General features: G+C 39.8%; 1 protein-coding gene across 8 annotated transcripts in view; it reads right to left on the reverse strand.

Moving 5' to 3' along the window:
* RALYL (RALY RNA binding protein like) overlaps positions 1–27,487 on the reverse strand; it is a 562,192-nt gene that overhangs the window by 10,276 nt on the left and 524,429 nt on the right. For all 8 annotated transcript variants that reach the window (XM_025179532.3, XM_075920454.2, XM_006112993.5 and 5 more), the window contains 4 exons: positions 26,978–27,025; positions 23,400–23,563; positions 16,361–16,474; positions 8,056–8,234 (listed from right to left, as the gene is read on the reverse strand). In XM_025179532.3, coding sequence (XP_025035317.1) covers positions 8,056–8,234; positions 16,361–16,474; positions 23,400–23,563; positions 26,978–27,025 — 505 coding nt within the window. The remainder of the gene's footprint in view (positions 1–8,055; positions 8,235–16,360; positions 16,475–23,399; positions 23,564–26,977; positions 27,026–27,487) is intronic.

A 27,487-nucleotide genomic window follows, 5' to 3' on the forward strand; every position in this document is an offset into this window, starting at 1 on the left:
GAATCAGAGAGGGGAAAAATGTAACTAGCAGTAGACATTGTAGGTAATGTAAACAGCAAAGCAAAACCAAATTATTAGGGCCCTGCAGGGATACAAAATTTGTATCCCCAACTGCACCTGTGTCTGCAAAAATGAGCCACAGATATCTACATTGATATCTGAAGGTGTGGATACCACAAATTTGCAGGGTTCCATATCTATAAGAGTGAGCTACTGCTATCTGCATTCACATCCGCGGATGCAGATACCCATGGATATAAAGTGGCTATCTATGGATTTGCAGGCTCTACACATGATAAGAGAAGGAAAGGGATGTTAATTGGAAAGAAAGTTGAAAGAGGATGGAATGAAGTTACAGAGTCCAAGATTAGGTGCAGGGGAAGGGAGAAGGATGAACGGGGATGAAGAAATATGGGATAGTAACAGTAATGAGCCATAGAAAGGAATTGCAAATGGTGCTTATATGGTCTTGAATGAGGGCACTCAAAAAAAAAAAAAAAGAGGGACAGAGATGAACAGCTGCTTGCTCCCTCCCCCTGGAACAATTATTTACACTGGGTTTATTAATACGCAAAAGTGACTTTATTAAATATAAAAAGTAGGATTTAAGTGGTTGTAAGTAATAGCACACTGCACAAAGTAAGTTACTAAGCAAAATAAAACACAACATGTCAGCAAAGCTTAGTACACTAAGGCTATGTCTAGAGTACGCTCTATCTTTGGAAAGAAGATCTTTCGAAAGTGAAAGTAGTCTGGACACGGTTTTTCAGAAAAAAAGCCCTTTTTTCCGAAAAAAACCCCGCTCTTTCTTAAAAAATGAGGTTTACATGTTTTTTTCAGAAAAGTGTCTTTTCCCCTAAAAACTATGTCTGGACTACTTTCACTTTAAAAAACAGAACATAGTTTAGACATACCCTAAGAAACTGGTCACATAGAATATCTTCCCCTCAGTTATTCTGATAAGCTTCTTTCATAGACTGGACAGCCTTTTACTCTGGGCTTGAGCCTTTCTTCTGTTCAGTCTTGTTGAGTGATAAGCAGGAGTATCCTGACAACTGGCAACTGCTTCTATTGTTTGGCTACTCACCTTTATACAGATTTTGGGAAAAGTGGAAATCCTTTGTGTTCAGTTTAAACTTTTCTCACTTTCAGTGGAAAAGTACAAAGTCCAAGATGAGTCCTAGCATCAGGTGACCTAAACACATATCCTTGTGGGGATTCGCAGCCCTTCCTAAAGACTGACCACACACATTTACAGATCATTGACTTTATCAGCAAGCCATCATATTTTTGATATACCCTCCATTGCCCTCACTTAGCATGTCTGTATTAGTAAAATGGGTTACCATATACAGGAATAGCACATGCACACAAATAGAATATTAATATTCAGCAGATAACATTTCAAATGATACCTTACAAGAAGCATTTTGCATAAAACATCTTCCAGTTATGCATATTTATATTCATAAGCATATTTCCATAAAGCATATGGATAGCCTCATGACACAAGGCTTACCAGAACATTTGGAAATGAGAATAGAAGCAAGACATAATTTTAATTTTATGTTTTAAATAGCTTCCTTTAGGCACTTCTCTCATTAACACATGACTGCATAATAGCATTTATCAATTTTCTTCTATGAGATTTTCAAGATTTTGTTTTAAATGCTATGCTGGATTAAGGATTGTATTGTGCTATATACGTGTAGAATCACCCAATATTTGAGTATATTCTTTCTTCTTCAAACACAAGTCTTCCAGGAACTGACCCATCTTTCCCTCATAACTAATAATTTCCACAGATAACTTTCTGGCCAGAAAGAGGCATTCTATCTCTGGAGGCAAAATAGCTCAGAAGGGCACTAGGATAATATTTCTGCTCCTGCAGTCTCAGTGCTGGAGTTATTTTTTATATACCTGTCCACCTTTATATTCAGGTGGGGAGGAACATTCACAGATGGGCAAAGAAAAAAATTCAAAAACATCTTGGGATCTGATCCAAAGCCTAATGAAGTCAACTGAAATATAATGATGTAAATCAAGAATAACTCCACTGAAATCAAAGAAGTTACACCAGTGTCTTAGTCAAGCAGAAGATTGACTAAAGATATGAAACTCCAAGATGTTAATTATGGGGGCACTGTCTGAGTTCAAATTAGCAGGTCTTCACTAGGCCCACTATATTGAACCCCGGAAGATCGACTGTGGCTGTGCTGCTCTTCTGTGTAGTGTAGACATGGCTTTAGTGACTACAGAATTGGGTCTATTTAAAGTAATTTTATCCTAATATAAGAAAATTATTTAAAAGTTTGTTACCTTCCCAAGTTAAAGTTACAAACACAGAACCTATTTTTGACTACCTGGCAGGCTAACAAACAGCACATGGGGATAACCGAGCTATCCTTCTCAATTACATTCCACAGAAGAAGAACAAAAGGGCTAGGCACAAGTTATTTAGACAATTTCTGAAAAAACATTAACAGCATTCTGAAACAGCATAGCAGTAATCAGAAATGCTTTAACTTATCACATATATTTTCAAAATGTCATCCATGTTAACATTTCAAAAAAGGCTAATGGCCAAAACACTGTCAGGCCTACAATACCTGTTGACATTTGGTATACAAGTGTTTCCCCCAAAGCAAGCTTTATTGTAATAGCAGCTATACTGGTAATATGAGTATTTTTAATTTGGATTGCCCTAGTGTTGTTGGGTTTTAGCAGTTTATTCATACTTTTGAGAAGTGATCTAAATACTTGTAGGTTGTACCAAGTTCTTTTGTTACTCCTCTCTGAAAAAACACTAATTCAACCTTAAGTGTAAATGTCTTTTCTCAGAAATGGTGTGTCTGATTTAACCAGTGAAGAACACACATGACTTCAATGGGATACATATCTTGCAGTAAGAGAATAGGGCCCAGTATGTTTTTGGATTCTGTTATGCATAGGTGGGCTCTTCACTGCGATTACAGATGTTATTCCTATTGGGCATTATAGGATGCGTCCAGCAACTTCACTTCAAGGAACAGACTTCAAAAAGAGATTAAATGCTGAAGGGTCTGATTTTTATTCACTGAATTTCTGGTATTAATTTTATAAATTCAGGGCCTGATGCTGCACTGGTGTAAATCAGCATAGCACCAATTACTTCAACAGAGTTACACTGCTTGACTGCCGAGAATCTGGTTCACACAGATTTAAAACAGGAGTAATTTCAGTGATGTCAAGAGAAGTATAACAGAGCAAACCATGCTATAAGGTAAATGATCTTTGAAAATTGAAGAGACACGGGATTGTTGGGCATATTATTTCTGAGAAAAGAAATTAAAAGACAAGGACTTTTTGTTGTTGTTGAAGGGTATAATTGTTAGTTCCACTAGCAAAGACTTAAATGTTTTCCTACTGATTCAGAAAGATTTAGTTTTATGACATCTTGGGGCTCTTGCTGACAAAGTATGTAATTATGCAGCATATATTATGTAGGAAAGCAGCTCTGCCCTGGGCTTCCTGGAATCATCCGCTGATCTGTTTCAGCAGCGGCTGAATCGGGGACCCCTGGGGCAGAGCAGCTGGGGTCCTGCCGGGTTGGTCCCGCAGCCCCGAGGGGCGGCGCTACAAGACCAACCCGGCAGCACCCCAGCTGCTCTGCTCCCGGCTTCCCCGATTCAGATGCTGGTCAGTTTCAGCAGCAGCTGAATGGGGGAAGCCTGTCTGGCTGCCCCAGCACTTCCGGGTTCCTGATGGTGCCGAACCATCAGGAGTCCCGGAGCACTGGATGCCGGACTAATGGAGTTTTACTGTAAATCCTTGGTCTGAAATGAGTAGTTGAACAGTTTTGTTTAGAAAATCTTGTAATAAAATGATTTTTGAAAAGTCAAAATGTTGTAAGTTTTTTTTCATGGCCAAAACTATTTGCTGAGTTTGACTCAAATTTATGGATAATTTTGGTTAATCAAAAATCATATATACTATTCATCTAAAAAGTCCTGCCCACTTCTATTCCTGACTCCTAGCTACCTGTTCGAACCACTAGATCTGAACAATAGAATAGCCCACACTCATAAGCACAACCTTTTAAGATGCTCGGGGAGCATCTATACTACACCTGATGTTCAAAATAAGTTATGCAATTTAAGCTATGCAAATTGCGTAGATTATTTCAAGTTAATTTTTAAATAACTTATTTCGAAATTTGGCACTGTCTGTACAATACTTATTTCAGAATAAATCACTATTCCAAAACGTCTCCTTGTGCAATGAGGTTTACAGGGACATTGGAATAGCGAGCCCGTTATATTTTGAAATAACGAGCATGCTCAAAAGATATGAAATAGCTATTTCAGGATACTGGAAGTATCCCAAAATAGCACGATAGTGTGGACGTAGCCCAAAAGCCTGTAATTTAGTCATGTAAGTTATGCATGTTGTTAAAACTGATGTTGTAAAAGAGTGTTTTTGCTGGATACTAAATAGTAAAGCAGGTTAAGAGGGATAAATTTATTAAAAATGATGGGCAAGTTTTTCTGCCTGCTTAGCATTTTTTTCAAATATGCAATTTCAGATACCCAGAAAATAACTGAATTGCTAAAGGGTTTTTTTTTAGCATAGATATGAAGCAAGTGATGAAAATGTTCTCATCTTGTACAAATTCTTAAAGCAACAGTGGATTTAGATGCTAAAAAATCATATTACAGTAAGTGAGAGCAACATGCTTAAAACACTGCACTCTACTTAGAAAATCTACATCTCAGTTACTGACTGACAGAAAAATGCAGGATGGCAAGGCATTTCCAATGATTCATTTATACAACAATGTGAACAAAAACCGTGTCTACTGTGACACTGCATTCATTAAATATAAAAAAGGGCATGTCGGAAAGTTTCTTGCAATTTCTGATTTCAAGACATGCTTTTATTACTTTTTCCATTTTTTTTCAGTCACAGGTTATTAGATTCACTGCAGCTTTAGAAGGTATAACACATTAGTATCTGTCAGATATGCTTCTGCTAATGACTTTCTTAGCTTGCTCAAGTAAAAGTACCATGCACTGATATCCATCAAGTGAACACAACCTTTTACCTATTCATTTGTCTTGGGAATGAAGAACTCCATGTTTTCACTACTGTTGAGTAAAAGCTTAGTGAAATCTAAAGTGTCCAGTGCACCAGGAAAATTGTTCAACTGCGTTTCTCTTGACATTAAAAACATCCAGACCCATCAAAACAAAATTTTGGCCGAGCATCCCTTCAACAGATAAAATATATTTACCATCAACTAGAAGGTCCAGTTTCTTCTCTGTAACATAATAGAGGTCAAACCTCTCTAGTCTGACACCCTCAGGAACTGACTGGTGTTGAACCAAAGAATTTGCCAAACCATGGGAGGTCAATATGGTAGTGAGTAGGTCTCTATTTTTATTTCACCAAGATGAATAAATGGAACAGCACTTGCAATGTTGCTTACTAATGAACGACTGTACTGATACACCATATATAAGCCTATGCCTAGCTAAGGTTTATTAGCTCTGGGTATGTCTACACTACCCTCCTAATTCGAACTAGGAGGGTAATGTAGGCATACCGCACTTGCAAATGAAGCCCGGGATTTGAATTTCCCGGGCTTCATTTGCATAAGCTGGGTGCCGCCATTTTTAAATCCCGGCTAGTTCGAACCCCGTGCCGCGTGGCTACACGCGGCACAGAGTAGCTAGTTTGGATTAGGCTTCTAATCCGCACTAGCTGTACTCCTCATTCCATGAGGAGTACAGCTAGTTCGGATTAGAAGCCTAATCCGAACTAGCTACTCCGTGCCGCGTGTAGCTGCGAGGCACAGGGTTCGAACTAGCCGGGATTTAAAAATGGCGGCGCCCGGCTTATGCAAATGAAGCCCGGGAAATTCAAATCCCGGGCTTCATTTGCAAGTGCGGTATGCCTACATTACCCCGCTAGTTCGAACTAGTGTAGACATACCCTCTCTTCCTAACAAAGTGTTAGTGTTATACAATTTTACTGTATTGGCACATGGAAATAAGTAGGTAAAGAGTAAAAACATGCTTATGTTTAGCAGGATTACCAGCACTACCACTGCTTTCTGGGCCCTTAGAAGGCATTTAGAATTAGTTTAGAGATAAATAAAAGCACAGAATACTGAGAGCCAGGGCTAGTAAACAACCTTTATGGGACTGTGGGAAACTTGGCCACACCCATGATAAACGGACAGCCGACTAAAATCATACCAGACCATGGATGTTGTGAGACCAGAGAATGCCGTTCTAAAGAGGTTCAAACTGTACAATGTAAATATGTGCAACATACAAAACATATTGCAAGCTACTAATTTTGCAAGGCCAAATCAGACTGTTGAGTAGAGTGGAGTTACTCTGGCTTACATTAATGCAACTGAAAGCATAATTTGGCTCAAATTGTAAAGCATATCTGGTGTTAGAAAGCCAATTTAGAGAACTGGAATGTGAAATACACTAGATAAAATTTATCATGTATTGCTTGAGATATGTAGGACTTGGCTACAGCAGTACTTGCTTGAGCAAGATATGTATGGTCCAGTAGAATGATTCTTTTATTTCTTTTCAGTGCAATTTATTTTACTACCTGTTTAATACTTGTCATTCTTTGTAAGAAAAAAACCCAAGTCAATTTAAATCTTGTTCCATGAAGATTTGCTATTTCACCAAAAGTAATTTCTTGTTACTTACTAGTAGGGATAAAAATTTTCACAATGGGTCTGATTCAAAGTTAACTGTAGTCATTCTATAGACTTAAATACACTATGTATCAGGCTCTTTAGTGGTAGGAATTGCAAGGAATATTTATTTTTTGAAAGGGAATTTGTATTTGTAGATACTAATTGGTCGGAAAGTTGAAATTCAGTGATATAGTCCAAGGTACGTGGGGTGTTCTAGTGTGCTGAGATGAAGGTACAGAAGATACCTTGTTATTATCAAATGTTATAGCAGTGATTTAATTTTTTCATAATACAGCAAGAAAATGAACTCTGAGTTCTGTCTGTATGTTTCATTTACTGGTGTCCTTTATGTCTGACACATGATTCTCCATCTTAAAGACATGAAAAATAAAAAATAAAAGCATGAAAAATGACAAAAAATAGGCTAGCCTGGATACCTACGTCACAGAGGGCTATAAAGGACAATGTAGACAAATGAAATATCTCTGTGAGGTAAACGTAACAGAAATATAGTTAATAGATAAGGAATAAATTCTGGTCTCAGCTGCACCAGTATACACGGGCAATAACTGCATAGATTTAACACAATTACATAGTGTAAAATCAGTGGGAGATCAGAATCAGGCCCAAAACGTATTCTCTATCCTTACAGATAATTTAGCAGAATTAAAATACCTCTCAAAAGCCATCACAATAAAGGCCAGACTCACAACTGCATTACTCATATAAATTAGGAAAATTAGGTTTAGATGAAATTATTTAGTGTGGGTGCACAACTGGTTGAAAGAGCACTCTCCTGTTATTCTTATCAATGATTTGCAGGCAAGTGGAGTGGATTTATCTAGTGAGGTCCTGCAAAGTTGTGCTATGGGTCCAGTACTATTCAGTATTTTCACTAATCACTTAGGCCAGCAGTTTTCAAACTTTTTTTTTATTGTGACCCAGTTGAAGAAAATTGATGCCCATGACCCAACATAATTTGACTAGAGTGTGGGCTTTGGGGTAGGGCTGAGGATGACAGCTTTGGAGCGTAGGATGGGGCTCCAGTTTTGGAAGTGTCAGGGCTGAGGCAGGAGGGTCTTACTGTGAGCAGCTCCTGGTTAATGGCACACCCCAGAAGCATCCAACAAGGTCAGAATTTTGTGAGGAGAGGGGGCTAGCAGCCATGCACTCTGGGATGTGGCTTGCTTTACTTCCCATGCCCCAGATCCTAAGGGAGTGAGGGGAAAGTGCTTGCATTCCATGCATGCCTCTCACACTTAGATGTTGAAGGGAGCTCACCAGTCCATTGAACTTCCAAGGCTATTCATAACAACTGTATACATAGACACGGCCTGTTAATTTCTTACCAGCTCATTGCTGCAATCCTCATCAAAATCCTCCTCTATTCCATCAGTCATATCTTCTCCATCCCCATCTGCATCTGGCCCTACTTCAATTGGCTCTTCTGTAGAGTTATCTGCATTCTCTGATATGCATTCCTCTTGGATCAACTCAGCATGATCTTCCATTTGCTTCTTTTGAGCTTCTGTAAGGAAAGCATACTCTGTAGCAATTCAGCAACCTTTTCTGCTGCTTGGAATGAAAAGTGCTCTCAGGAAGACTTCATGCTCCTATTCTCCATATGGAGCTAGGTTTATGAAATATGGTATGTTAGTAACATCCAGGTAAATATTATCAATTTCCCTAAATTCTAAAATTACTAAATACATAATCTTCAAACACTGGCACACTTAGTCGATAAAATTGAATGGACCAAATACAATTATTGGTTCAAAAATATAGTTTTACACCAGTCTTGCAATATTCTGTACTTTGCTTATTGTGGGAACCCAGTTCACACAATCACTGTGCAGGTATGTATCAGTGTAAATTCCTGTGCTCTAACTTGCTGACTGAGGATAATGGTCAATAAGTGTCCAGGGATTTGAATGATCATGGTGTGATTACGTCTCTAAAGTATAGTTAAAGTCTACTAGTTGAACAGGCCCAATTACTAACAGCACCTCTCACTCTCTTCATTTCCATCATGTGCTGAGATAATGGCCTCTACTCTTGGCTCAAACTCATTGCTCTTTTCCATTCCTGCAAAAGTGGAATCAACATGAAGACCATTTTAAAGCCCCTAGGGCTCACGGAAGCTCCCCCTGCATGGTCCACCGTGATCAGTTCCGGTGTGGAACTTAAGTGATGGAGATGACCTTGTATTTGTCCTTTATACCTGGAAGAATTCCACCCAGGCAGGAGAAGGCCACAGCAGAGATGGGAGAGAATTGACAAAATGGCTTATAGATTGGTTGGAGGAGCAGCAGAGCTGGAGTCTTAAAGGGCCACAGACTCATTCCAATGTACATCAGGAGCTCATAATTGAAACTTTTATGGAGAACAGCAGATTAGGGGACTATTTTCCTGTAGCTGGGATAGCAATATCATTTCAATCTCAAAGTGACAATACCTATTAGTGATGGAATCTTCAAAACAAAAGAAATATTTCTTTCTTTTCGATACTGACTGTTTTATATTACCCAGAAGCTCATCTCATATCTCATTAGGCAGTGAATGAATCTGAAATTGGCTGTGACATTACATATCTTTCAGATTTATGAATACATTATGGTTTTTACTTTAAATTATTACATGCCTTAGCTAGTACTAAACTCACGACACTATTCTGTATCAGAGTCACAAAGACCGCACTAGTTTCTCTTCTACATATATATTTGTTACATATCTTCACTCCTGCTAGCCTTTGACCACTTGCTGATTGTGCTTGCTAAGACTTGAGAGAAAAAATGGTTTTGTTTCCTTGCACCTTACATCTTTACAGAAAGAATCTTGGACTCAAAAATTAAGGACCATGATGGGTATCCTTCTTTGAAATCAATGTGCTTGTACAGATTGTTAGTGCAAAATGCACCCCACAGAGCCATATCTTAAACTATTCAATGTTTATCAATATAACAACTTCACAGTTATAAGCAGTGATGTTAGCACACACTACTGAATCAACCCAATGTCTGCTATGGCATTTGATTTAAGAGTCGTTTGGTACACACTTGTAGTGCAACTAACAAAAGGTAACCACTTAAAACCTTTTTTAATTTGCTTATGTCTTGATGCTACTCTTCCTCATTTCACAATCTAGTCTAAGGAGGAGAATTTCTTGAAAGGTTGGAAATTTTGCAAGACAAACTTTTTGAATAAGATATAAAGTAGCATGAACAAGCAGCATGAGCTCCTGCTCAGAATGGACAATGGGAATTGTAAACACAGACAGCAGCTAAAATGCAGTGGAAAATTTAATCCTTTTTATATGCAGCACAGTGCAGTCTGTCTCCCTGCCTTTATGAAAGTAATATTGAACTTTTCCTCTGCTTACTTATTGTAGTGTTTCAGCATTACAAACAGCATATATAAGATGCTGGAAAATGATAAAAATGTATTCTTAAATTTAACAAAAATCAATTGGATATATATGTATAAAAGAAGAACAGAACTTTATAAAATGAGTTGAACGCCAGTATATACACAATAAAAGAGACAGGAAAAACACATTTTGGTCAAGATTTTCAAGAATGCACGCTAAAGTTATGTTCTTGATATATTTTGATGAAATTATTCAGGGCTTAGCACTTTTGAAAATCAAGTCACTTTTTAAAGAGTCTAAGTATGAATTTATGCCTAGGATTTTTAATGATGTCCAAAGATTTAGGTGTCCAACTCCCATTAGAATGCATACCTAAAACTTTTAGGATCCTTGACAATCCACACCTCAGAATCTATGTTCCCCTCTAATCTTTTCCATCCACACGCAGAATAATTATTTTTCTGTGCACCAAGGCATATGTGAATGTGCATCATCAGTACAAACAAACAAACAATCTAGCTATGGATGCTCTGCTAATCAGCTGGGCAGTATTTAAATCTCTCCTGAGCAGTTGCACAAGTGCACAGCTTACAGGGAACGCTGCTTAGAACCTAGCATTAGGCACCCATTATTGAAAATTTGGTCATTGTATATACAGAAAAAAATATTCTCCCACTGACATCTTAGGGCTTAGGACACTGCAGGACAAAAGTTGAATTAAGAGATGTAACTTCAGCAATGTTAATTGCATAGTTGAAGTCAAAATAGCTCAATTCAGTTTCGGTGCCATCTACAGAGCAGGAAGTCAAAGGAAACTCTTCCTTCGACTTCCCTTACTTCTTGTGAAATGTGGGTTATAGGAGTCAGAGGAAGAAGTCCTCCATCTTGAAATTATTTCAAAATAACAGTTTGCTGTGTAGACACACACTTTGTTATTTCAAAAAAATGTCAGTTATTCCGAAATAACGCTGCTGTGTAGACATACCCTTACTGAACCAGAACAGCTAACCACTGCTCTGTTGTATCTTCCTGTTCCCAATTTCCACCGACAAATTAAACCCACCAAACATCCTAAAAATCCAGTTTTCCTCTGTATAAACTTTAGCTACTGAACAAGCAAAGTTATTTGTACTAGTAAAAAGATCCAGCTTTAAAAAACTTTCAAATAAGTATTATTTATTAGGGACACAATTTGCAGGCATCCGCAGTCTTAAAACACAACATTCATCACTTGTAGAGTTTGAGTTTCCAACCTGCACCCATAGCTGAGACAAAAGAAGCGTGAAGTACAATACATTGTTTCTTGGTTGAAAGACTACTGAATAAACACTTCCTTCTCTCTTACTCTATTTGTATTTAAAGTGAATCTAAAGCCCTTGTGTAAAAGGGAGCATAAACAGTGCACAACCATTAGGGACACAAACCCACAAGGCAATCTTTCACTCTCAGGTTCTCTTTTCTGCTATCATCCTATAAAAAATGCCAGAAATGGTGGCAATAAAGAAAAGAACACTAGCGAAAATTGTAAGGTGAGTTTCTCCCCCGAGCTTTTACTGGTTACTCAGAAAATAAGTTCAATAAAAACACTGAGTTCAGACTCTAATGTATCAGTCCCCAAAAAGGAGTAACTTCAAATCCTTAGAATAATAGCCTTCTGAATGTCAATGTATGTTCATGAAAAAAATTAAAAAATTGCAGCCAGATTAGTATGCTCTCACTCCCTGTTTCGTTTCTTCTTCTTTTTTCAAATTAAGTTATGCACCAGCTCGCATCCCCGCATGCAGCCAGGAGACACCATCTTTGTACTGGCTAGTTCTGCCTGGGACAAGGGAAGGAATTCTCTCATCAGACAACACAACAGCAGTGGAATCATTCTGCAGGTCTCTTGGTAGGATCCAAAAATCTTCCTCACCTCCTACCTTCCTGATAAAAGGAAGGGAGAGTAAGGGGACTAGATTTTCACTTCTGTCCTAAATACTGATTTTGATATTAATTATATCCATGTAAATCCAGAATAATTCCACAGAATTTAACAGAAAATCTAGATCACTGCATACATTTCCTATCTTCTTATTAAGAGACCTCTGTGAAGGATATTCATTTCAGTCCTTTGAGCTAATTTATATTTAAATGAATACATTACAATTCTTTTAGCAAAAGTGCAAACTGGTTCTCAAAGTCCAATGATGTGACTTATTTTGCATAATAATGGGTTTTATGTAAAAGCTCTCTAAAGTGGGGATATGCCATCTTAATTCATTTCTGTAGAACTAGTAATTCATTCGGGTTCAGTACAACTATACATTCCTTGAATATATTGCCAACTCTTATCTAATTTGCTTAACATTTTAATGAGACAAGGTGGGTGAGTTAATATTTTTTATTGGACCAATTTCTGTTGGTGAGAGAGACAAGCTTTCAAGCTTACACAGAACTCTTTATTGGGTCTGGGAATGGACTCAGAATGTCACTGCTGAGTACAAGGTGGAACAGATTGTTTAGCTGAAACAGTTAACACATATTTCACGGGATCAAGGTAACGTCGTCCATTAACACTTCTCCAGTCAAAGAGTGTGGGGTGAGATGGGGAATGTTTTATAGTTTCATGAATGTATGGTGGTTATAGATTCCATACAGACTATTATCCACCAATACTTACTATCAAGGTTCCCTGCAAACTGTGTGCATGCACGGGCACGCAGCCCTTTTCTGAGCCCCACGCAGAGGTTCAGAGCTCCCCACACAGGAAGGGAGCTCAGCTGATTGGTTGGAGAAGTAGAGGCAGGGAACCCTCGGTGGTGCAGAAGCTATAAATGGAGAAGCTGGCTCCAGCTTCTGCTCTAGGGCTGGGCAAAAGTTGATCTGCTGGCTGGATGCAGCTGCGAGAGCCTCAGCCAGCTCTCAGCCTGCTCGCACTTGCTCAGTGCTCCGGAAAATTGGGTGCAGGGCCACTTGTGTGTTTGTGAGTGCTGAGAGCCTGGAGGACAGAGACACAGGCTTCCCATACTGCCCCTGCCCCCAGTAGCTCCCATTGACTGGTTTCCACCAATAGCAGCTGCTTGTTTGTAGGTAGCATGTGAAGTGCACCCCTCCCTCATCCCCCTAGCTCACAGCATTCAGTTCAGAACAATAAACATGGCTCCTGCAGCTCCCCAGAGCACATACTGGGGCTGGAAAGCAGGGACCCTGGCTAAGGAACCTGCTAAGCTGCTGTCTGGGAACCAGGTAAGGTCTCCCAGCCACAGCCTCTCTCTAGCACTCTCTTCTGCCCCCCTATCCCATGTAATCCAAAGCTTCTGCACTCCTTCTCCAGCTGCCATATACCTTCCCAGACACTGCATCCCCTCCAACACCCCTTCTAAAGTCACAACTCCCTCTCAGTCCTTGCACCCCAATCCACTATCCCTGGTTGCAGTCGAAATCCCTGCACCCCTTCCTGCATTCCTGCCCCAGATCACAACCCTCTCCCAGACCCCATACCCCATCCTCACCACAATCTATTGCCCCAGGTCATTATTCCCTACTTCACCCAAACTTCCTCCCAGATCCCATACCCCAATCCCTTACCCTAAACTCCCTTCCGCACCCAACCTCCATCCGAGACCCCCGCACCTCTTCTATTGATATAATGGAAGAGTGTGGCCCTCGACCTCTTACCAAATTCTTGAAGTGGCCCCCCATCAAGAGGCCCCGCCCCTGCATTAATGGCTTAAGGTAAGAAAGTAAAAGATTCTTTTAACAGAGTTTTTAGAGTGTTGCAGATATATAAAACTCCAATCTTAATGATTTTTTTAAAATCCAGTGTTACTAATTACTACATGGTAAACTGTATTGCATTAAGGCCAGATCTTTTCTATCTGGTAGAGTTCTGGCTCTTATGAGTCAGAAGTAGCAAGTACCAGGTGTGATGCTAGCTGCTTTCTAGGATGAAACCTTATTGGAAAGATCTTTGAAACATGCATCTGTCTGTTAGAAAGGATGATGATACATGTACTCCAAGGTTTCAGAGGGATAGTCGTGTTAGTTAGTCTGTAACTAAAAAAACCTTAAAAGACAACAATGGTCCTGTAGCACCTTAGGGTAACAAAAATATATAGATAGTATCATGAGCTTTCGTGGGCACAACCCACTTCTTTAGTCAAGGGCAGTGTTAATTTTCTTTTTATTGGACTTCACATTAAGTATTCAAGCATTGCTCCTTGTTAATTATCTCTTCTTTTAATATATTTTCTTCCACACCAATGAACTATTTAAAATATATATTTATATCTATGGTTTTTATTTGTATTGGGGGGTGCACATCCAGACACTACCCCAATATTGGTGTTGCACGTAAGACATTTCAACCTGCCCAAAAGAAAATTAAACACGCCCAAGGATGGAAAATCTTAGAGGGACCAATGCTTACTATCCATAATAAAGATAAAGATTGCATCTGAAATTTTTTTTCCTGAACCCCCTCTTCTGGCCTTTAAGTAACCCCCCAACCTTTCCAAGTTCATCATCAGAAGTAAGCGCCCCATAAAACAGGACATGCCAACACCAGACACTGCCAAACTCTGCCAGAACAACAAATGCAAAACCTGTAGACATATCTCCAATATTACAATGATCAACATCCCCATTACACTTTCATAATTTGTGCATTTTACACGTCTATCACAAGTGAGGTACCTCATCCAAAGCATTACATGCCTCAGTCATAAGTATGTAGGTGAAACAAAACTATGCTCTTGAATGAACTCACATAGAAAAATTATAAAAGACAAAAGCATTTCACCTATGGGTAAACACTTTGGACAAAGTGATGACTCTATATCTAACCTCTGAGTCATCATCCTCAATGGAAATCTGCACAACATCTTCAAAAGACAACCTTGGGAGCTTATATTCATAACTTTGCTAAGTACTAATAATCATGGACTGAATTAAGACACTGGATTTATAGTTTATTATAACAATCTATTGCCAACTTAATCCCCCCCTCCAAACTTCTTTCCCTTCCTTTATTCCACCATGCCTGGAGAGATGTTAGTTGGCCATTTCACCTTCAGTGTTTCCTTGAAGTATGCTAAGAAAAACCTTAAAAACAACTATATTTGTCTTCTGAAGAAGTGAGTTGTGTCCACAAAAACTCATGACACTATCTATATTTTTGTTAGTCTCTAAGGGTATGTCTACACTACCACCCTAGTTCGAACTAGGGTGGTTAATGTAGGCAACCGAAGTTGCAAATGAAGCCCGGGATTTGAATTTCCCGGGCTTCATTTGCATCTTGCCGGGCACCACCATTCTTAAAGCCCCGCTAGTTCGGACTCCGTGCCCGCGGCTACATGCGGCACGGAGTAGGTAGTTCGGATTAGGCTTCCTATTCCGAACTACCGGTACACCTCGTTCCACGAGGAGTAATGGTAGTTCGGAATAGGAAGCCTAATCCGAACTACCTACCCTGTGCTGCGTGTAGCCGTGGGCATGGAGTCCGAACTAGCGGGGCTTTAAAAATGGCGGCACCCGGCAAGATGCAAATGAAGCCTGGGAAATTCAAATCCCTAGCTTCATTTGCAACTTCGGTTGCCTACATTAACCACCCTAGTTCAAATTAGGGTGGTAGTGTAGACATACCCTAAGGTGCTACATGATCACTCATATTTAAGGGTTTTTTTAAAGTTACAAACTAACATGGCTCCCCCTCTGATCTTTGACGTATGGGTTATTTACTTATGCTAAACACAGAGGCAGCCCGTGGATATAGGCAACCTCAGCAGTTGCCTAGAGAGCCGCGTTAAACACGCCGCCCAATGATGACATCACTCAATTGAGTACTATGGAGGCAAGAGCGCTGATCGCGCATTCCGCCTAGGGCGCCAGTTGCTGACAGCCCTCCTCGAGACACTCCTGGCTAAACAATATGTTCCACTTTATATTTAATACCAAGACACTCTGGCTACGTCTTCACTTCGAGTTTTTCCAGTAGAAAACATACTAATGAGGGACTCATTAGCATAAGTCACAACATCATTAGCATATTTTTGCCATTTCTTTTTGCGCAAGGGGTTTTTGTATAAAAAGAAGCAGTGTGGGATTTTTTTTTGCACAAAACCCCCGTTTTGCGCAAGATCCTTATGCCTTTTGGGGTTTAATTTACCTTTATTCTGACCCCATGTGATGTAGCAAAATGTCTATAAAGCTTTTATTTTCTCTCTGTGTCAGTTTGACTAATAATTATGCCTTGGTTTAATTAATCTCTTGATGAGTTGTCTGGGACTTAAAAAATCATTTTCACCTACCTGCTTCAGCCTTCTGCTGTTTTTCAATCTTCTCCAGCCTCCCTAGCAAAGAGTCAATTTTTGTTTTGATTTGGGTTAATTCCTTCTTGATTGTTTGCAACTCATCTGATTTCACTGAGGAAGGAGAACAAAAAAAAGCACAAAACATGAGAGAAACAACAATTTCACTCCAAAGATTCATCTGAACATATTCTGTCCCTTTCAAGGTATACTTTCTAATATCACTACATTCTAATTTATTTCAGTTCTTTTGCTGAATGAGTGTGAAATTTTTGTCCATTTCAGATGAGCAATCCCAGTAGAATTCCAGTAAATATTGAGTGATAGCAGGTCATGTGAGGGATATAGCTCAGTAATAAATGTTTGCAACAAAACATTTAAGGCCATAACAGATTCAGTCTTAGCAAATGTAAGTAATGTCTGGTGACAAAAAACCTATGATGTGAAGTGAATTAAAATTCAGGGAATGATTCAAACAAGACAGGCAATTTACAGTTTAGTAATGGTATTTTGCAGTGCAATTTTTAAATAATAATAATAATAATAATAATAATAATAATAATAATAATAATACATTAGGGGGCTGCACCCCCTGCTTGCTATGCTCATCATCCCTCCTCTCTCTGGGGGTAGGCAGCCCTGGCTCTCCCCCCACTGGCTGCCAGGACAAAGCAGAGGCAATGCCAGCTTGGGCTTCCCTGCCCCCAGCACCTGGGAAGAGCCGGGCCAAAGCCGTGACCGCTCTGGCTCTCTCCCTCTCTCAGCCACTGGAGAGGGCTGGGCTGAGGCTGCATCAACCATGGCTCCTTCCCCAGCCACCAGGGAGAGCTGGGCCAAAGCCATGGCAGCTCCAGCTTTCCCTTCGGCTGCTGGGGAGGGCGAAACCAAGGCGATGGCATGGAAGTCCGAGTTCTCCCCCCAGCTGCCGGGGAGGGCTGAGCTGAGGCCGTGCAAGATGCAGCTCATCCCCGGCTGCTGGGGAGGGCCGGGCTGAGGCATCTCTGGCTCTCCTCCCAGGCACCGGGGAGAGTGGGATCAAAACCATGGCATGGAGGCCTTGGCTCTCTCCCAGCCACCTGGGAAGGCCCAGCCGAGGCTGCCCCCACCCCCAACAGCTGCTGGGGAGGGGAGGAGAAGGCTGGGCCAGGGCCGGAGCTCTGGCTCTCCACCTGGTCCCTAGGGAGGGCCAGGCTTGGGTTGGAGGGAGCGGGGGGCTTAGCTCCTGTGGATGCAGATGATGTGATAGAATCATTCTGTCATCCCGCAGGAAGTTTTGTTTGATATAAATAGAGATAAAAGAATCCTTCCACAGCAATAGGTATTTTTTTCACGGGACCAAATAGTGACAAATGCTGGAGCAGCCAGGAAAACAGGTGTTCCCAGCCAATGCCTTCATTGCTGAAAAAATTCTTGAGTAATAGTGCTTTTTAAAGCTTTCAATCCACAGTAATTTCTTGTACTTTTTTCAGCTGCAGATAAAATACAAACATATTTTTGTGATCATGTCTAAGAACAGACAAGCTAGTTCCAATAAATGATCGTCTCAAGGGAAGTTAAAAAATGTTTTCCGTACTTTATTCTTCATTTATATACACATTTGCACTTCCTGCTTCCAGCTGGGCTTGGAAGAAGTACTGAGCTAATAGGGAGGACTGTTCATGGAGGTATTCTGGCTTCATCAGAAACAGGAACAATTGAGACCTTGTAAACATAATTCTCATGGAATTTCCAGCCTAATTTTGTAGACTCAGGGGAAGATCCAACTATGAGTTCCATTGTCCCTCTCCTAGGAAGAAATCATATGGTGTCTCTAAAGAGAACTCATTCTTCCATGAAGGCTCTGGATCTCTGATGACCTCTCTCTACCTTTGCCACATAGCTCCAAAGGAGTCATATTGTTCAGGCTTTTGAAGGCAAAAGAAGGTTCTTAGCCCAAGAGTGAGAGGGTGGTGGTGCAAGGTAGTTATAGTCATAATATTGTTAAAATTGGACTAGATTACCCTTTCAGCCCTTGCTCCATGGGACTCGAGGGAGAATGATGTACATTTGTCTGACCCCGCCCCTTTTCCACACAAAATCTGGAACACTGAAGAGCTCATTAAGGGTCTGGGGAAGGGGGGAACACCATCATGGAGGAAGAGCTTTCCTGTGCAAACTTCCTCTCCGTGACTGGCTCCTGGAAGAACAATCAGGCCATATTACTACTGGGTACCTATCTGACCTAAACCTCTTAGCCTTCTGAGCTTTGTTCAGCAATTAATTAAATCCATAATAAGGACAAAACACAGCATATTACTATTATAGTAGAGGCTTCAGCAGATGTGACTTTGTTTTAATCTATGGGTTTTCAGGCCATGTTATTCAGTCAGCTGAAAATGTTGCAATTACCTGAATTGTGGTCTTTCCCATTACTCTTCCCATTTTTTGCAGAGCTTAAAACATTTTCTGAGAAGAATGGGGCTTGCATTTGCCATTGCCCAATGCCCAGATATTGTAACAAAATGTTATGGCTCTGAAAATAGAGGAAAGCAGAAGTCCAGCGTCCTGTTAGCTTATACTACCAGAAAGCCCAATCCCTGAAAGAGTCTAATTTGTGGTTCTACTTCTAGTGCGGCTGAAATGCTCAGGAACAGTTTCTCCTGGGAGATTTCTGCCCAAGATGGTAAAAGTCTGTTAGGGCATCTGATTTAATGAGATTTCTGAAATTATGTGATGAAGCCCCACAAGAACAATTGATATGATTTTGACGTAATTGGTTCCTCACCTTAGGCCTGACTTGTCTTAGAATTCGAAAAAAAAAGCAAAAAAAAAAAAAAAGATGACACTCACTAGCAGAGAGATCTGCCACTGAAATAGTAATAAAATAAATATATAATAAAATTGGAAATAATAAATGAATTCTAGTGCATGGATTAAATTACCAGAACTAGTGGGAATAAAGCAATGAACTGCTTTATCCTAAATGTCAATCTGATAAAAATTTTCTGTAAAGGGAAAAAATAAGCAACTTATTCTGTGCTTTCAAATTTGTAACCCCTGAGGGAACTGCTTGGATATTTTTCTGATAAACACCTTACAATAAGCTGATTACATTCCTGTCCAAGTCAACAAAATTATATCTCCACTTTTATGATGTACTGGTTGGACCTGGAAAAGGGGGAAGAAATTCTAAGGGGAAATCAAGCATGAAAGTCTATATAATATACACCTGTCTCCTTTATTTCCCCTGTTTATTTTCATGTGTACTGCATAAAAAAGAATATTTTCTGTTATTTATTCAAGCATGTGAAATGAATTTTGCAACTGTAATCTATATCTAACTGTGAGAAAGTGAAAATCTAATATAGGAATTACAAAAATGCAGCACAATATTTTTATAAAGGCAGACTATTGCTTCTTTTAAGGGCCCAATCTAAAGCTTGTTGAAATCAATGGGGGCCCTTTCATAGATTTTTGTGGGATTTGCTCATGCCCTAACACATACGTGTAGGTCTCCAAAGGCCACTTAAATCAAGATGGAGCACGGCATGGGCCTCAGACTCATAGCAAGTTGCTAAAGTAGCCCATAACTGGATGAAGTTTAGGTGCCCTGATCTATATTGGGAGCTATTAATATCTTGATTTTTGCCACAATGCACTATTTCCTGGAACGTAATTTATTGGAATGGGGAATACAGCAATGCTGTGGTGACTAAATACTATGATCAGTAGATGTCAAGGTCATAATGGTTCACATTGTACCATATGTACTACAACAAAAATCCATGTTCATATGTGAGAAAGGTCATCAGCAATCTATTCGGAATTGCTAATCTTCCCATTTCTGCAGAATGAGTTTCAGTGAAATCACAAGATTGTGTTTTGGGATATTCCTAGTCTGCCTACAATGGCTAAAAAATCAACATGTAGAAAAAAATTGGCTAAAATAATTTATACTCTCGAGGAAAAGCAAACCCAAGAAGCCAATTCATATTAGACAAGCAGTGCAGGCAAGTAAGGAATTGCATGCTCCTATACTAACTTCGCATAATATACACTTACAGCAATGAAAAACGAAATGAACTCACTAAAGGAGATCTCCTCTATCTGCACTTTGATTCATTACAGAAAAACCCATAGATTCAAAGGCTGGAAAAGACTACAAAACACACAAACAAAACCCAATCACATTGAATTGGGAGTTTCCCTGCTCAGTCTTCATAAATACATAGATTCTCAACAATACTAAGGTGAAAAAGAACATTGTGAGGCATGTGTTGGTTTAACAAAATGGTTCTAAGAATTTGGTACATTGATGAGAGGAATGAGCAAAAAAAAAAAATAGAATCATCAGGGAGAGGGGGAATATTTAAAAAAAGAATATTCAAATGATTAAGACATTCAGCCCTGTTTGTGTCCCTACTAAAGGGAACAAAGACAAAAAGATATACCTCTAGAGGTACATTCAGAAAACACTTCATACCTGTGATAGAATCATAGAAATGTAGGGAGAGAAGAGACACCCCCAAAAGTCATTAAATCCATCCCTCATGCAGAGGCAGGACCAACTAAATCTAAACTATCCCCAACATGTGTTTGCCCAACATGTTTTTAAAAACCTCAAATGATGAGGATTTTAAAAGTTGTTCCTAATATCTAACCTAATCTCCCTTGCTGAAACTTAAGCTCATTAATTTTCGTTCTATATTCAGTGGACATAGAGAACAATTGTTCACCATCCTCTTCATAATAGTCCTTGGCTTATTTGAAGACTTATCAGTTCCCTCCCACAGCTTCTTTTCTCAAAATTAAACAGTCACAGTTTTTTAAATGTCCTCATAGATCAGGTTTTCTTAACCCTTTTGCTAAATCCAAAACAAAACTTAGTACATCAGCAAAGATCATACCACTGTCAAGTAAGAGTGGGACAATTTCCTTCCATGTCCTACATGCAACATTCCTGTTAATAGACCCAAGAATGATATTAACCTTTTTAGTATCACTTGTTGACTCATATTCAATTTGCGTTCTATGGTAACCCCTTTTCAGTACTATCACCTGGCCATTTATTCCCCATTTTGTAGTTGTGCATGTCATTTATTTCCTTCCTAAATAAAAAAATTTGCATTTGTCATTAATTAATTTCATTTTGTTTAATTCAGACCAATTCTCCAATTGTGCTTGCAACCCCTCTCAGTTTGGTGTCACCTGGAAATTTTATAATCATCCTCTCCACTCCATTATCCAAGTCACATCAATGAAACTCAAGAACATAAGAACGGCCATACTGGGTCAGATCAAAGGTCCATCTAGCCCAGTATCCTGTCTTCTGACAGTGGCTAATGCCAGACGCCCCAGAGGGAGTGAACAGAACAGGTAATCATCAAGTGATCCCTCTCCTGTCATCCATTTCCAGCCCCTGACAAACAGAGGCTAGGTACACCATTCCTACTCACAATGAGGAGAACGGTAGTTCGAGTTAGGAGCTTTAATTCGAACTACCTAGTCCGTGCCACGTGTAGCTGTGGGCAGGTAGATCGAACTACGGGGCATTTAAAAATGGCGATGCCCGGGAACATTCAAATAAAGCCCGGGATATTTAAATCCTGGGCTTCATTTGCAAGTTCGAATGCCTACATTAGCCACCCTAGTTCGAACTAGGATGGCAGTGTAGACATACAGAAGAGGGTGTGTGTGGACATTCCATTACTGCTATGTCAAAATAGATCCTCACCAGGGCCATTCTAAAGTTATTCCTCCCCAGTGCCTCCTGGGGCTCTAAATCGATGAAACACATCCCCATTAAGGGAACCTCCCTCAGACTAATTTGGAGGCTTCCCGGTAGCGTGGACAATCTATTGTGAAATAAGCTGTTCTGGAAGATAGCTTCTGGAATAGCTTTTTCTGAAATAAGCTTGCAGTGTAGATGTACCATTAGTATCATTAGTTATTAGCTTTCCTTCCCCGCTAAGTGGAGGACCTACACTTTCCTTCATCTTTCTCTTGCTTCTGATGCATTTAAAGAATCTTTTCTTACTGTCTTTTACTCCCCTTGATAAGTGTACCTCATTGTGTGCCTTAGCGTTTCTGGTTTTGTCCCTACATGCTTTGTGCTATTCTTCTATAAATAAATGAATGGAGGGGCCTATCTCCTAGAACTGGAAGGGACCTTGAAAGGTCATTGAATCCAGTCCCCTGCCTTCACAGCAAGACCAAGTACCATCCCTGACAGATTTTGCCCCAGATCCCTAAATGGCCTTCTCAAGGATTGAACTCACCATCCTGGGTTTAGCAGGGCAATGCTCAAACCACTGAGCTATCCCTCTTTTCACCTTAGTAATTTATTCCACTTTAGTAATTTGTCCATATTTTCACTTTCTGTAGAATTCTTTTTTGATTTTTCAGGTCATTAAAGAACTCCTGGTGGACCTATATTGTTTTTTTCTTCTTCTTCTTATCTTTCCTTCATATCTGAATAATTTGCCGTTGTGACTTTAATATTGTCCTTCAGATACTGCCAATATTCCTCCACTCCTTTTCCCCCTAGATGTTCTTCCATAGGATCTTACTTATCAATTTTCTGAGTTTGTTAAAGTCTATGTCTACACTACAAAGAAAAGTCAGAAGAAGATACACAAATTGCGAACCACAATTTGTGTATCTTTTTCTGCTTTTCTTCCGAAATAAGCTTTTCCAACATTCGGCCCTGTCTATATGGGGCCAAATGTTAGGGAAAAAACCACTCTTTTGGAACATTTCTTCTTCCTCGTAGAATGAGGTTTACAGAGATGCCAAAAAAATATGTCTGCTTTTTTTTCGAATATCCAAGGCCCGCAGCTGTAGTTTACCCCCTCACTTGAGAATAATGAATTCTTCCATTTCATGATCCTTATCTGAATGACCTTAGTCCAATTTTCCAAGCCAAATAATAAAGGGACTAAAGCAGGGGGTGCAGTATAAAATGGAAGCAACCTTAACCAGATAACATTTAGAAAGAATTTCTTCTTATCAAAGCCAGTATACAGTTTCCAGGATAAGGTAATTGATATAAGCCACTTACATTTGGATCCTGAAGAGGAAGCCCCACTAGATGTAGATCGTGATCCCCCTTTCATGGAAAAAACTCCTTTCCCTCGACGAGTTGCTGTCATGGTCACACGAGGGCGCTTCAAGGGTATCACTGCACGAGGTGGTGGTGGGACACGACCATGGTAATCAAACAATCTGAGAAAATTGAAAACAGGGTTTTAGAAATGCAGAGATGTGTTTTCCTATCAGCTAAACTTTCATGTTATTTTAGAGGAAATTTCTTTTTGAAATCAATCAATTCCTATCACACTGAAATTGGATTTCAAGGACCTCTGCACATTAAACACCATATCTGGATTTCAGTCACATCCCAGTGTGCATAGCTCAGATTTTGTGCAATTTAAATAAGGAATGCTTTATGGAGCTCTGCTATTTGCAGCATGGAAAATCTATCTAGTGCTCTCTGCAGATCCACTGCATTTCATTGATCCACATTTTGTTGTGATGTTAGACATTTTGGCTCCTTTATTACATGAATGGTTTGGATTTTAGCTTTCCAACTTTAGACTGCACATACGCTATAAGGGATGAACAGTCCTGAGACCAAACATTGCCTTAAATAAATATAGTGCAATAGTGTCACACTGCCAAAGGATGGATTTCATCACCCATATAATTGCATAAGAGACATTTCAGAGAGAGATGTGCATCCTTTAGACGAAGGCATTAAAAGAATGGAACCTATCCAACACAGAGTGACATGTATTTTTTTTAATAAAAATTGGAACACTTTTGAAGCAACAAAACTCCGGAAACAACTTTAATGGATGCTTCTGGTAGGTGCCCTCTGCATTATGGTAACTATGAATTCAAAAAATTTCCATTCAAGTAAATGAAAATACTCCCTAAATCCCCACAATGGATATTCTCCAACTAAATTCCTCGAATCCTAAACATAGTTTACTAATTTGTGCACAACTCAAGAGACAAGGGAAGAGAGAGAAAAAAAGTGACAGAAAGCTATGAAAACACATTTGGAACATAAAAGCTGTGGGGATAAAAGATGGAGAATCTGGGCAGGGGGGTTTCACTACTTTATTGATATTAATTCCCCCTGTTTTGCAAGTCCCTTTGTATTTACATGGTGATCAGTTTCTGAGGCCATCTAGACTGCCGCTTTTTGCTGGAAAAAGGTATGCAAATTGCACTCTGCAATTTGCGTACCTTTTCCCGATTGTTTTTTCAAAAGAGGCATTATTGAAATTTGGTCCATCTACACTGGGCCAAATTTCGGAAAAACTTCCTCTTTCAGAAGAACAGGGAAGATGGGGCTTCTGAATGAGTGCTTCTGCTTTTCTGCAAAAAATGTTGGAAGAGCAGACACGTTCCGTGGATGTGACGGAGTTTTCCAGGATACCTCTGGTATCTCGGAAAAACTCCATAGTCTAGACATAGCCTGAGAGTTGGAAGGGGCAGCAAGGGGTGGTGGTGAGTGGACATCTCTGCTTCTGGACCCAAGGAAGATTTGATGTTTCCCTAGTGTGGTAATGCCCCAGGGTAGGGTTTTGGGGCTAGCTGCTGATGCTAGGTGAGCCAGGCTGCCAATGGCACAGAGGGAGATGAAAGTAGTCGTCAGGAGCTGGAATGGAGACATAATTTACAAACTGTCCTGGCTTATGGTGGATCTCAGCATATACCATAAAACTCCAATAGTCTGGCTTCCAATAGTCCGGCACTCCTGATAGTCTGGCATCAAAATGGCAAGAGCCTAGTGAGTGAGCTTCAGCAAAAAATGAGTCACAAGGTAACAGCAGCAGCAGCTGAACTGAGCAAAAAGGGTAAAAAAGGCTTTAAAAAACTAAAACATTACAGTACTGTATACTGTATACAGTATGTACAATAAAAAGGGTTAAGAACACTTTATATACAGTATATAATGTATACAGTATATATATAACCAGTTTATAGTACCTCCTGATAGTCCGGCATATCTGATAATCTGGCACCACCTAGGTCCCATAGGTTCCAGATTATTGGAAGTCTACTGTATATGGTATCTTTGTGCTCAACTGGCCTTTCTGTTCCTCAGGCAGGGACTCATCAAACTTGATAGGAGATTGAGGAGGAAACTCTGCTAAAGAAAACTCAGTTTCCAGTCCTCTGTGCAGAAGCAGCAGGAAGGTCAATTTCTCTCTCTGCGTGGTTCTATGTAGCCCCTTTTAACTGGAGTGATACCTAATAAAGATGCTTACATATTGTTTTATTTTCCGACCAACCCTGACACAACTGCTGTGACTCAGGAAGTTAAATATGTGGAAACAGAGGCACAGAAGTAGTAAAGACTTGCTCAGAGCATCAAACATCAAATCAGACCCAGACCCAGACTTAGAACTCAGGATTCCTAATCTATGTTCTGCCTGAAACATGCCTAATCCACTAGATCAGAGTGCCTGTACTTGTCTGTGCCTTAATTCCACAGCCATTTAATCCTGATGTAGATTAACTAATAATATTCTCTTCTTACAGCTCTGAGCCACATGCCTTACAGTGGCTCCATGAATTCCCTACATAGCTAACTAACTGTATGCACTGAGTCCACAACTGAGTCGCTACTATATATATATATATATATAACATGCTTCTAAGTGGAGCTTTATAGGGCACTTATTCCTTCATTTGCTTTTTTCCCTAAAATTTCAAGGCCCCATTCTGTCCCTGCGATGTCCCTTGTCCCTGCTGGTGTAGCATAGCAGAGCAGTCCCACACTACTCGCCTCTGCTACCCTACTGCAGGTGTGCGCTGGAGGCAGGCTTATAAATGGGAGGGAACTAAGAGGTGTGAAAAAGGACCGTGCTCTGGCTGTTGTAGGCCCCACTGTGTCCAACAGGCAGCTATGCTGGGAGTAGCACTTGGTGCTGCTCTGACTCAAAGCAAGGGATGGGAAGATCCCAGACCAAGAAAGGAATTCAGAGGAAGCATAAAGTTGACATTAAGTCCTCCCCACTCACTGTTGCTTTGTTCCTCTTACAGGGTACTGTAAAAAAATGGCCCGTCTCTGTTCTGCATACCCTGTCTGAATCTATGTTGCTGCAGTTGCTGCAAAATGGTGTCTGCAAATGATTACATGATGGCAGATCTCATCAGCTTTCTAGGGGGAGGCCTGAAAGAACACATTTCTTAGGAGACATTTCACATCAGGACAATTTCTCAAACTCTCATACTTAAAGAACTTCCACATCTGCAATAGATCCCAGTGAAATCATACTGGGGAAGAACTCGGCAGTGATAAGAAACCACAGACTTTTCTTTTTTACACAATTTAGTTTTTCAGTAAAGGAAAAGCTCAAAAAGGGCTTTCAGAGATTCAGAATACCAACAGAACTGCTTAACATGCAGAAATGGGAGGACACGGGAGTTAGGGGATGTATCTTCAAGTTTTGCTGTATGTTGAATCTATCATTATTCCATATTGAGGAAAAAACTCTCTAGGAATAATTAAATATGAATATTGTGTAAAATTAAAACCCAAACCCTCTCTAAGTATTTGATGTGACATCATTACCAATAAATAGTGGAAACTGTGTAGGACGTGTAGTAAAGTACACATACCGGTTGTAGAAGTCATCTCTGTAGTAATCATAATCAAAGACATAACCTCTGTGGAAAGAATACAAAAAGTAATAATGAACTGGCATATAGGAAAATTACATTCATTAAAATATTTGTGGTATTATTGTAATGCTAATTTATTTTCATAGTTGAAGCATTTGAAGACTTTTTACTTCCTAATGAATATAGCAGAGGCCCGAAAAGGATATAGCAAGGTTATTTTTAAATCTGAAATTATGTTATTTTGCATACTACCATGGTGTGGTAGATTCAGGAATCTGAATTTTTATTAACAGTTTTGCACACACAGCTATGAAAGAACCTGGCAGCACATACGGAAATAAATTAATACAGCATAACCACTCTGTGATTAGATGACTATTAGTATAATTCTCAGGGATCAAGTGAAGCAAGGAGTCCAAATCAGTGGCCTTCCTCTTTCTGTGTTCATAGGTTATCTAGTATCCTGGGAAGACCAAAAAACAAGTGGCAGAGTCAAAAAGGCCTGTA

Source organism: Pelodiscus sinensis, chromosome 2, assembly GCF_052426305.1.
Source record: "Pelodiscus sinensis isolate ZL-2025 chromosome 2, ASM5242630v1, whole genome shotgun sequence".
Classification (NCBI taxonomy): Eukaryota; Metazoa; Chordata; order Testudines; family Trionychidae; genus Pelodiscus; species Pelodiscus sinensis.